This window comes from Hippocampus bargibanti, linkage group LG10 (assembly GCF_051943395.1).
Source record: "Hippocampus bargibanti isolate YZ-2025 linkage group LG10, ASM5194339v1, whole genome shotgun sequence".
In the NCBI taxonomy this organism is placed as follows: Eukaryota; Metazoa; Chordata; class Actinopteri; order Syngnathiformes; family Syngnathidae; genus Hippocampus; species Hippocampus bargibanti.
Window position 1 is genome coordinate 9897538 of NC_142743.1, and position 13103 is coordinate 9910640.

At 40.3% G+C, this 13103-nt stretch overlaps 1 protein-coding gene across 3 annotated transcripts in view; it reads right to left on the reverse strand.

The window, feature by feature from the left end:
- LOC148892343 (caskin-1-like) overlaps positions 1-13103 on the reverse strand; it is a 46968-nt gene that overhangs the window by 33177 nt on the left and 688 nt on the right. For all 3 annotated transcript variants that reach the window (XM_089006539.1, XM_089006538.1, XM_089006536.1), the window contains exon 2: positions 1702-1753. In XM_089006539.1, coding sequence (XP_088862665.1) covers positions 1702-1753 — 52 coding nt within the window. The remainder of the gene's footprint in view (positions 1-1701; positions 1754-13103) is intronic.

Below are 13103 nucleotides of genomic sequence, written 5' to 3' on the forward strand. Positions count from 1 at the left end.
ACGTCACACGTCAATACGCCCGCATGCGTAAAATCACGAGCATTACTTGAAGCCGAATTAATCTTTGGCGTAGAACAGCTCCACCCCTCGGCTCAGTGTGAGAGTGACGAAAGAGGGGTTAGGCGGGGGGGTGTTCAAATGACCTACTTCCATTAATAAGCAATTGCTCTGCCCTAGAGCCTGGCATACACACATAGCGTATGCATGCCTGTGTGTGTGTGTGTGTGTGTGTGTGTGTGTGTGTGTGTGTGTGTGTGTGTGTTTGTGGACATGCGGGAGTGTCTAATGGATCCCCCGGGAATATAGATGTAGGCCCTGGAGCCGAATCGACCAATCATCAGTCATTAACTTATTCAATGCCGTTCCCGAATGTATTGGAGAATTGAACCATTCCCGAATTTGTTCTTTTTTTTCTTGAGTGCCGATAAAGCACTGGCCATGGCCTCTAGAAATATTTTCCCCTTCCATCAGGGGGCAGCATTTCCCTTTTTTTCCATGTTAGCGCTTTGTTCCAGCTTCAGTTGTTGTTAAAGTCAAAAGGTCAAAGTCAAAGTCAGCTTTATTGTCCAATATGCTAATATGCATGACATACAGCACAGATGAAATTACTGTCCGCTGGAACCCAGCGTGCAAGGCCCTATGTAAGCCAATATGTATGTCGTGCATTGCCTTTGTTGTGCAATAAGGGAATTGTAACCTATATTACTGAATTTCTATGCATTTTTAGACTTTAGAAAACAGATTTTTTTGTAGTTTAGAAATTTCTTCTAGAACCATTTAATTTTTAAGTAGCAGTATCACTGTAGATGTATTTTTATCATAATTATTCCGAATAAATGCTACTTTTGTTTTGATCAAATATTAGTCCAAAACTATTTGTTTTGGACTTGTGAGCGGTCAATCGACACCCCCTCCAAAAAAAATAAAAAATAAAGCAAATTGTAAAATAATCCTGTTGCAAATTTTAGTTATTAAATTTATTTTTTTCTATTTTTTATTTATTAATTAATTTATTTATTTGTTATTCATCCATTTATTTATGTGTTCATATTTTTCACATTTATTTATTTGTTATATATTTCTCATATTTATTTATTTATATTTTCATATTTTGTTCATTTATTCATTTGTGTATTTATTTTTTATGCATCTATTTACTTATTTGTTTATATTTTTCTTATTTTTTTTAGTTCGTTGTTTATTTATATTTATCAGAAGTATTTTTCATGTAGTCATTTGTTTATTTATTTATATGTATTTATATGTATTTCTTCTTTTCCTTTCGGCTTTTATCTGCTTATATTATTCTCTTTTTCTTTCTTTATCTTTCTTCCTCTTTTTCTCTCTCTTTCTCTCTCTCTCTTACTCTCTCTGTCTGTCTCTCACTTTCTTTCTTTCTTTCTTTCTTTCTTTCTTTCTTTCCTTCCTTCCTTCCTTCCTTCCTTCGCTCCCTCCCTTCTTCTTTCTTTCTTTCTTTCTTTCTTTCTTTCTTCCTTCCTTCGAATACCCATCTATTTTCCAAGTGTGAAGGGTTTGATTCATCGCATTCCATTCGAGTTGCTCACTTACTTTCGTGACTTGAGTCCTGTCTTGTTTTTGGCTTTAAACAGTCATAAAATAGTAGCGGCGAAACATGGTCGTGATTTTAAATCATTATTCCCTCATCAAACGATTTGAGGAAAAAAAGGTGTTTCTCCTTACCCGTCTGCATCCTGGATGTTGACGTTCACTCGCTTGGCTGCTCCGAGGAGCTCTGAAACGCAAGAAGATTTTGTTATCGCAACACTCTACATTTAAAACTGTGAAAACAATAAGTATTCATGTATTCTCTACTCTTCCATATTCATTTATTCCTCCATAGGTTTTTAGCAAACTGCACCACTGTTTGGCCTCTGGAGAGTTGAGGTGAGCTTGGGCCAAATGACCATCTGAATGTCACAATGTCACACTGAGGTTGTGAAGGAGACGACAGAGTCGCCGCTGTTACTGAATTATAACGACTTGCTAGCCGAGCATTCAATTGGTACCGTGGTAATGTAAGAGACGCTATTTTGTCAGCCAGTTTTTTAGCTAACCTACAGTCCGTGTAGTCGTAATAAGTAAAGAAATACAAATTACAGTAAAAACAAAAACATTTCCCTTTATAATCAATGTCTGCTTTTTTTAAATCGTGATTGAACAATACAAACAAGCCTGCTCACAATGAACGCTACACAATAGTGATGTCGTTCGCAAACGAGCCGGTTCAAAGAGCCGGATCTCTGAAGTGAACGAAGAGAGCCCATTCCTAACAAGGAGCTGGAAATGGGAGCCGACTTGTTTTGTCCTCTATTCCCCGCCCCCAGTGTTTGGTTAAAGCCGCACGTGATTGGTCGATATCCGTGGTAGAGGAGGGAGGGGAGAATTACAAACACATGGAGCAGTGAGGAGAAGGTGGGAGGAGGGAGGTAAACAGGTGGACAAATGTTATTACATTATGCTGTTATTATTATTCAATTATTATATTTTTGACTAGTTGGTATGATAGCATTATTAATATGAAAAGCAAATTAGTGACAGCTGATCATCAGACCAGAGTAACCACAGGGAAAGTGAAAGATAGTGGATGCTCTCTGTGCACATATAAATCAAGCCATATAAATACAAATATTTCATATAGTGTATTTTTTACATGAGTAATTCGTTTTTCACATATTTTACATGATTTTTGGTAGTTAATTAATGTAAGCAACAAAAAACAAATAAACAAACTGAGGAGCCATTTCTGAGCCAAAAGAGCCGGATCTTTTTAAAGAGCCGGAATTCCCATCACTACTACACAAGGATAATGCGTCTCTCACAATGAGACATAAGATGAGGAAGTGACATATGCGGAGTCCAGTGGTGTGTTCAGGTGCTCTCAGTATTTTTCGGTTGTAAACTGAGGAAGAAAAACAAACCCCAACATTTTTGTGATTTCGGAAAAGTCGGTACCGGTAATGTGCTCTTTTTTACCATGTCGACGCCTATTGAGTGATGATTACAAAATGTTATTACTTTGTAATTAATTAATAAAGCACTACCAAACTCAGTTTTGCTCCCGATCTGTGTTTTTAAATACGCACATTTGTATGCCTGTGTGTTGTTGTGAGGCGGACGTACGTATGGCAGTAGAGGAGTATATAAAACTTGCGTCCTTTCATCCGGTGCGCCCAATGTGTGTGTTAAATACAGAAATGGCACACATAAATGAGACTGCGCCTTTTCACACGGTGCGCCCTTTGTCGTGAAAATACGGTAACTCTTTTTTTCTGATGAAAGAAGAGACTAGAAGTTTTTCTTTTACGCTGCATTGAATGTTTATGTTGTCCTAAAACTCAATATTCTGTGGGTCCTGGAATTCAAGTGACAATGACAAAAAGACAAAAACCCTGCCACAGGCAGTGAATGAGTTAACATGAATTGCTTATAATTACTGTATTCAATTTTGCTCGTCATATCGCATCGTCAAGGATGAAAAACAAGCGTGATTTCCAATTTGGTGGTAGCCAGATGTGGGATTTATCTTTGAAAAAAAAGCGCACTATTAGTGAGTCACGTATCAGTGTATTTTTGATATATATCTATATATATTTATATATTTTTCTCATGTTTAGCTTGTGTGTGCATGTGAGCGCATGGCGATGTGCGTGTGGCGATAACCTTGACCTTTGAAATCACATAAAAGGGATGAAGACACCAAAATGCTGCAAGGAGCACGCACACACACACACACACACACACACACACACACACACACACACACACACACACACACACACACACACACACACACACACACACACACACACACACACACACACACACACACACACACACACACACACACACAGTGCCGGTTTGCTTCTCTGTCTCTACTTTTTTTTGGTCAAACCCTCTTAATCCGTGCACCAGGCCATAATCTGAGGCTGTTCTGTAATCTGGGCAAAAACTCCCCCTACCCCAAACGCCCCTCCCTCCTCCATCACCCCTCCCCCAACTATTTACGCATCCTTATCTGCACTTCATCCCTTCATCCTGCTCTCACACTCTAATTTCGCTTGTAATTTGCTAAAAGAGCGGCGTGCGATTGGCGGTCGTGTCGGCTCTGTTTACATTCGGCGGCTGATGAGAATGCGTGCGGCCGCTTGCTAGGGAGCGTGTGTGTTTGCACCCTCCCCGTTGCCATTGCTCTTGGATTAAACGTGGAAAAAAAAAGACCGCCCCCCCACCCCTCAAAGCGGTCTGCCAGATGAATCAATGAGTACGGATATCTGTGTCAGTGTCAGACTGTCAGTTAGTCACATGAACACCAGCAGCCAACAGCATCCACCCTGATGATTTTTCTCCCCCTATACAGACGCTCCCCTACTTACGAGCATACGAGTTATGAACAATGGTCCATACAAACATTTTTGCGGGTATGTCGAAAAATGAGATGCTGTAAATTCGATTTTGTATTGCGTGCCTTTTTCCGAGTAGTGCTTCTTTCCGCCGCTAATACCAACCGAGGCGCCATTCCCGAATTTGTTTGGGTTTTTTCTTGAGTGGGTGCTGGCCATGGCCTCTGGGAATGTTTTTTTTTCCTTCCCCAACAGTGCAGCATTTCCCCTTTTTCAATGTTAGCGCTTTGTTACAGCTATTGATAAAGCGCTATAATACATCAATATGGATGTATTGCATTGTATTGTGTACAGTCGCCCCCATTTCAAGATCCAGACCCACATGATTTAGGAATTAACTATTTTTATCTGATGAGAAAAGAGAGTCCAAGGTTTCTAAGGCTGGATTGAATGTTGATGTAGTTCTAAAACTCAATATTCTTTGGGTCCTGGTGAAAAAAAAATCTCTAGCACTGGAGTGGACACATTTTTGCACATCGTCTGGCAGTGAATGAGTTATTGTTGAAGTTATCACTGCTAAAAGGGCAATATACAGATATGGTTTTTCCTATTTTGCGTTAGCATTAAGCTAGCAGACGAAAGACAAGCATTAATTGTGGCTGTGAATGATTCAGTCTCATAAATATCAATTGATTTTTGTCATGGCAGACACAGATTATCTGTCTACATGTTTTGCACCACCATTACTTATTAAAAGCAACCAACAACGTTAGAATTAGCATTTCAATTACATTTAATAATAATAATACATTTCATTTGCAAGCGCCTTTCAAAACTCTCAATGACTTTACAGTCACATTTGCCACGACACTACAATGGCATCATCCTACAGTTATGTATACTTTTTCCGCGTCAAAGCATAAAAGTATCAATAATTATTTAATTGATAAAATGTCTCATATTTTCCTATCCATACGTTTGATTTCAAAACGCAACGCGGAAAAAAGGTACCTAATAAAACGACCTTAAGAATGACACATTTTCTCATCACCAGTGGGTCACGCGGAGTTCAAATTGCTATGTTAATTCTAGCGACGATGCCGCATCCGACGTGCCATTGCTTATGCATCTCGCATATGATATTTCCCCTCAACAAGCTCGTTTCGCGTGGCAATGTCCAAGCGTGCGGTCCACGTGAAATTATTCCCATTTCATTGGCAGTCGACGGCAGTGAAAGGCTTTCGGGCAACTTTGTGGAACAGACTCTCTGAAGGGAACCCTCTTGAGATGCCAAGTGGTGAGGAGTGAGGTTCTCCCGGGTTCTCATTATCACGATGCCTCAAGTCCTCTTTCGACCTCTGCCTGTTTGCACATTTGCACAAAGTCAGTCGAAGCTCACGGGATGCCGTTTGAGACGATTGGAAAGCAGCTAAGCATGTTTAGAAATAAATACATGAATTAATTAAAGTGTTGCATCTTTGTGGCACCAAGTAAGTAAAAAATACACCACGCGGTTGCGCTTAATTTAAAAGTGCACCATCAAAACATCATTCTGGCTTCTTCCGATCAGAGAAGCATTATATAAACGAAGAAAATCTCTTTTGCTTTTCTTTAACAATGTCAATATCCATCCATCCATTTTGTGGTCTGCTTTACCCTCACAAGGGCCAAGGGGCGTGCTGGAAATAATAAATAAATATGTAACTGAATAAAAATAATAAAGCAAACAAACAAAAACAAAAAATAAGAACGTTTGTATTCATTGCAATTATTTTCTTAAGGAATCCATTTTAGTAACTATGAATAAAAATGAATTGTGTTATTATATAAATTGTATTTTTCTCATTTCCAAAATTATCTCTCTCTCTCTTTCTGTCTGTCTGTCTGTCTGTCTGTCTGTCTGTCTGTCTGTCTGTCTGTCTGTCTGTCTGTCTGTCTGTCTGTCTGTCTGTCTGTCTGTCTGTCTGTCTAGATAGATAGATAGATAGATAGATAGATAGATAGATAGATAGATAGATAGATAGATAGATAGATAGATAGATGGATGGATGGATGGATGGATGGATGGATGGATGGATGGATGGATGGATGGATAGATAGATAGATAGATAGATAGATAGATAGATAGATAGATAGATAGATAGATAGATAGATAGATAGATAGATAGATAGATAGATAGATCTGAACTTAATTGACAAATGGATCATATGTTCCACAGAGGGCAGCACGATGTCCTCCAAAAATCCATATCGTTCGCTTCACGCCCGAGAAACGACCTGCTTCGCAAAACCATATTAATTATCTTGACCGCAGAACATGAACATGTCTTGCTCCTCATTGATGACAGCCAAGTGCTGCGGGAATCTTCCAGGAGCGAGGCCTGTTCAATTATTCAAATGTAAAATCCGCTCTCCTGTTGCAACGCACACCTTCCATCCGTCACCCTTTAACCTCACGTCGTGACTTCCTGTCTTTTTACTGACGTTTTATAGCGCCCCCCTCTCTCAGTCTCTCACTCTCACTGTCACTCTCTCTCTCTCTCTCTCTCTCTCTCTCTCTCTCTGTCTCTCATTCTCTCTCTCTCTCTCTCTCTCTCTCTCTCTCTCTCTCTCTCTCTCTCTCTCTCTCTCTCTCTCTCTCTCTCTCTCTCTCTCTCTCTCACTGCTTCTCTCACTCCCCCTGTCTCTCATTCTCTCTCATTCTCCCTCTGAATCACTCACTCACTCTCTAACTCACTCTCTCTCTCACTTTCACTCTCTCACTCTCACTTTCACTGCCTCTCTCTTTCTCCCTCCCTCTCTCTCTTTCACTGCCTCTCTCTTTCTCCCTCCCTCTCTCTCACTGTCACTCACTCTCTCATTCTCCCTCCCTCCCTCTCTCTCTCACTCACTCACTCACTCACTCACTCACTCACTCACTCACTCACTCACTCACTCACTCACTCACTCTCTCTCTCTCTCTCTCTCTCTCTCTCTCTCTCTCTCTCTCTCTCTCTCTCTCTCTCTCTCTCTCTCTCTCTCTCTCTCTCTCTCTCTCTCTCTCTCTCTCTCTCTCTCTCTCTCTCTCTCTCTCTCTCTCTCTCTCTCTCTCTCTCTCTCTCTCTCTCTCTCTCTCTCTCTCTCTCTCTCTCTCTCTCTCTCTCTCTCTGTCATCCAACACAGTACTGAACACTCTGAGCTGATTTGTTCTGGCATTTGAGGAGAAGCATTTTTCCTCGTCGAGGCACTGCTAGCCGGGACGAGGAGGAGAGGGACAGAGGAGAGCGGAGGGGCTAGCATAAACGGGTCAAAATAGCAAAAGGAAGATGCCATTAAAAGGCAGAGCGATGAGGGGAAGATGATTTGAGGCGACGAAATGGGCGTGGCGGAGGAAGGCTGCGTTGGCAAGACTGTAATTAGCACCTCCAGTCTCAGATGACGCCCCGTCAACAACTGTCGGACACGTGCCCGCCTGCCGTCATCACGTGCGCTCTCGTCATCATCACACTATTACCATTAACATCTGGCGTCTTTACACACCAATAATCTCCCTGTCCCGAGAGCAGTGGAGGACCTTCATGCACTTGCACCTCACACGAACACAAACACACAATCTGTTACACGCACACCAACACAGACACACACGCACACACACAAGCGTAATATTGTCTGACTCATACACACACACACACACAAACACACAGTCTCACTTTTATACATGCACACAAACACACACACACAAAACAAAACCTGTCTCACTTCAATCTCACACTCACATGCACAGCCAATTTTATAGACATGTAAACAAACAAATTATTTCTCCATATTTCATATCTTGCCATAATCATTAAAGGACAACCGACACCATTTTTTTGGTTCCTAACTGACACCAGAACAATGTTTTATAGCATCTAAAACACCCAAAACACGCAGGATGATATTTTTAGTCAAATGCAAAAACACCAATAAAAATAACTTGAAGGACAACCGACGTCTCCGGACAAGTTGTGTCCATAATTTGTAAAATGGCTTCAAATGACTTCTACTGAGCGTATTTTACAAAGATCCCACCGCATATAGCTATCTATATTTTATGTTTTAAGACTCGCGCTGAATATTCCGGAAGTCTTGTTTTTGAGTTGGTGACGAGTCCTCACCCTACGTCACTGAAGGAACGCCCCTGACTGAGAAAGGACATACCTTGCATCACCTCAATGCATTTTGCGATACTGTGTTTGGTCTGAAAACTTCGTGTTGATCCGTGTTGATGGCGAATTAGAAGGAAAACACATAAATAATGCGACGGTGAATCGTTGTGTGTTGCGCCAAGACTTCTGCAGTGTACAGTGAGACCTCAACTTACGAACTTAATTGGTTCCCAGACATAGTGTGTAAGGCGAAAAGTGTGTATCTCAAAAAAGAAATTCCCATAGGAAACCATTAAAAAGGGAATAATCCGTTCCCGGGTTTCCATAAAATATAGTTTTTAACTAAATAAGCCTTAAAATTACACACAACATACCTTATTCTATGTATAATAAATGTGCTATTGTATTGTAATGAAAGAAATACACTGCATTGTATCAAAAAGTTACAAAGAGAGGCATATTACATGAGGACTGTAATTAAAGAAATAAACTGTGCTGTAAAATAAAGTTTTTTTCAACTTCTTCGATTGCCTTCCTGGGCTGAACACGAGCCTGTGGTGGTTTTTTTTTTCGGTCCCATCATAGTAAAATTATCAGCAAAAAGCTCCAAGTAGGCGATCGACGTGTGCATTCAATGAGAGGGGGTGTGCAAAGTAGCGCCGGCTGGAGCGCTGTTCGGTCGTGTGCTTCCGCCGAAGATCACTCCGCCAGCCGTGATGGGTGTGTATTATGAAAATAGTGCTTATTATAAGGTTTAATTTTCATAAATTAGAGGTTCTTAAGACGAAAAGTTTGTAAGATAAGGTGTTTGTAAGTTGAGGTCTCACTGTATTTGATGTTCGCTTACAAAACGTCCCAGGAGACAATTTCCATGGAGTTTTGGATTGGATTGGATTTGCCTTTATTAGTCTCGCAGTGGAGAAATTTACATTTCACAGCAGCAAAGTTATGAAAGAAATGAAATGTCGCCCTCTTCTGCCTTTTTTTCGGTACTGTGAGTACTAAAAAGTTTGTCACTACATTTCCCCCTCTATTGCCTCAAAATGACCGGAATAAATTATTTAATCGATTGCAAACATGTATGCTTTCCTCTTCAGAACTATTTTAATCATATTCATAACTGGATAAGTAACAAGAAAGCATATTCACCGAATCTGAAGCCATTGTTTTGATTCTCCAGCAAGGCAAGGCGTCTTGGGGTGACACCACGAACTAGTGGGCGTGACCTTCTGTAACTGGCCACTTCCGGGTTCAATTTGAAGTGGTTTTTGGACACTTTAAGTCATTTTTATTGGTGTTTTGCATTTGACTAAAAATATCATAATGCGTGTTTTGGGTATTTTAAATGCTATAAAATGTTTTTCTGATGTCAGTTAGGAAACAAAAAAGTGATGTCGGTTGTCCTTTAAAGTGTCCCAAAACTACTTCAAAATGACCTCGGAGATGCCGAGTGTGTTTGGATGTGACACTCTGACGAAGGCGGAAGTAGACGCCGAAACATGTCAGGTATTTGAACACCTACACTGTCTGTAAGTAAAGAATCTGCTTTAAATTAGATATCAAGTAGACAGGATGAACTTAGTACAACGATGATTCAGATAGTTCTGAAGAGGAAAGCATAAATGTCCTTCCCGTATCATTTTGAGGCGTCTGGACTCCAATATAGCTCCCCAAAAATGCGCAAGATGGCGCCCAAGCTCTGTTGGAAATGGGCTCATTTTTCTGCTGGGAATTTGTGTCAACTAGTATCAAATAGTAGTCTTGGTGCAACACACAACGATTCACTATCGCGTTAATTATGTGTTTTCCTTCTAATTTCGCCGTCAACACGAAGTTTTCAGACCAAAGTACCCAAAATGCATTGTGTGTCGCTTTCTCGGTCAGGGGCGTTCCGAATGTGACGTCACGTCAGGATCGTCACCAACTCAAAAACAAGACTTCCTTAATCTTCAGCGCGAATCTTAAAACGTAACATATAGCAATATGCCGTGGAATCTTTGTAAAATACGCTCATTGGAAGTGGAAGTCATTGGAAGTGATTTTACAAATTATGGACACAACTCGTCCGGAGACGTCGGTTGTCCTTTAAGCAGAAAACAAACAAACGGAGATAAAGGAGAAGGAAGTTGAGATTCGGGTCAACTGAGCACTGCAGCAAAATAAAGGCCATCTAAGCAAGAGTCCGATGTTGGCTATGTTTGTTGTTATTTCAAGCCGCGTGTCCTCAAATGGTTTCAAAGTCCCTTTCAGTTTTTTTTGTTGCATTTATTATTTTATCGGCATGTGCCTTACCGAGATAACTCATAAAAGCGGGCATGTGTGACGTTTTTTTTTTTTTTTCGATGCCACTTGAGCGCCACCATATGATTGTTAACCCTGCGCCGCGGGATTGTCATTCAGGAGAACCGGTGCGTGGGTCATTTGGTACCGGGCCGCGCAGAAAGAATAAATAATTTACATAAAATGAAAAATTACTAGATGACATCCGTCCATGACTTACTCTTGACGCATGTCAAAACGCTTGTCTAGGTCACGTGATACATACCGCTAAAATTAGCCCACCGTAACCTTGCAAAATGAGTAAAAAACAAACGTCTTTGGAAAGTTTCTTTATCCGCTGGTCCGTGAAAATATTGTCTGACATTAAACCGGTCCGTGGCGCAAAAATGGTTGGGGACCACTGCTTTAGGGGACAAAAAAAAACAAAACGATGATTTTTTTTTACTAAATCATCCAACCTATTCTGTCAAATATTTGAATCTGCATCATACAATCCAAATTGGTTGGGCCCTCCTAAACATACTCAAAAATCTCAAATACTATTTTCCAATTGAAATGAATGGAAATGATATTAATCCGTTCCAACTGCCACAAATAAAATCACTTTTTTCCTGTTTTGGCAATTAAGGCCAAACAGCACTCTATAAATATTTCAGTTCATAAAAAAAATGAAATTGTCACATTGTTAAATAGAAAATAAACAAACTGCTTGCTTAACTGTCAACTTATGTTTTTTCCATATTTTATACATTTTTTATCATTTCAAATAATGTACGGCATACTATTACTTTTATATGGGAATTGTAATTATTTCTAAGGGCAGCTATTAGACAAAGTTGACAAGTATGTGCTTGTGCATTATAATTTTATGCTACAGTCAATTTCACTTTACTGCTCCTCCATATGTGCCCGCATTGGCCACTGGGAGGCAGTAAAATTCAGTGGCGTTATGCAGGCACAAAAAAGAATACATTTAATTTAGTGCTGTTAGAGACACATTAAGTCTTATAATAATATCAATCCATTTTCTTCATGGAAGACGCAGAATATAAGCCTATGTTGTTCCCTTATCTGTATCCATGTGTTGCGCCACCATTACTATTTAACTCATTCACTGCCATTCACGAATTTGTTCGGGAATTGACAATATGAGGTAGAGCGCCATTCCTGAATTTGTTCGAGTTTTGTTTTTTCATGCTTGGGTGCCGATAAAGCGCTGCCCATGGCCTCTGGCATTGTTTTTTTCTTTTCCACTAGGGGGCAGCATTTATGTTTTTGTCCCATGTTAGCGCTTTGTTCCAGCTTCAGCTGTTGTTAAAGCGCCATATAAAGCAATATGTATGTATTGCATTGTATTTTAGACAGACCCCCTTATTTCAAGCTCATATAACTCTAGACCCATATAATTTAGGAATTAACTCTTTTTTTCTGATGAAAGAAGAGAGTCTAAGGTTTCCTAAAAAAACATTTAACAAATTCGAATAAGGAAATACTTCACATGCCGAAAACTGTCACATTTGAGAATGATATGATATGAGTTTATAATAAATTCACTTTATTATACACACATTGAACGTTTATGTAGTCCTAAAACAATATTCTGAGGGTGCTGGAATTTGAATGGCAATGCCAAAAAACCCTGGAACTGGAGTGGACACATTTTTGCACATCGTGCGGCCGTGAATGAGTTAAGTCACATAAATATTGATTGATTTTTTTCTTGGCAGACACAGAATATAAACCAATGTTGTTCCATTATCCGTCTACATGCGTTGCGCCACCATTACTATTTAAAAAGTGACCAACGACGTTCGAATTAGCATTTCAATTACATTTGCCACGACACATTAGCATGAGGACTACACTGGCATCATGCAAGTTCTGTATGCTCTTGCACTGTCAAAGCAAAAAATAATAAGAACCAACATTTTTAAATCTGAATGACCACTGGTGTGTGGTTCCTTTCGCGTCTCACACACACATATTCACAAAGTACACATATTTGCATTGTGTGGAAGATGGGTACACAATTACACACACACGCACACGCACACACACACACGCACGCACGCACGCACACACACACGCGCGCGCGCGCGCACACACACACACACACACACACACACACACACACACACACACACACACACACACACACGCACGCATACACGCACACACACACGTCAGGAAGGATGCCAAGTGTCATGCCGCAAAAACAGAAAGACAAGTGCGGCACACACATCACCCTCTAAACACACGCACACGCACACGCACACGCACACACACACACACACGAACGCGCACTCACACACACACAATCGTCACCACTATCAGT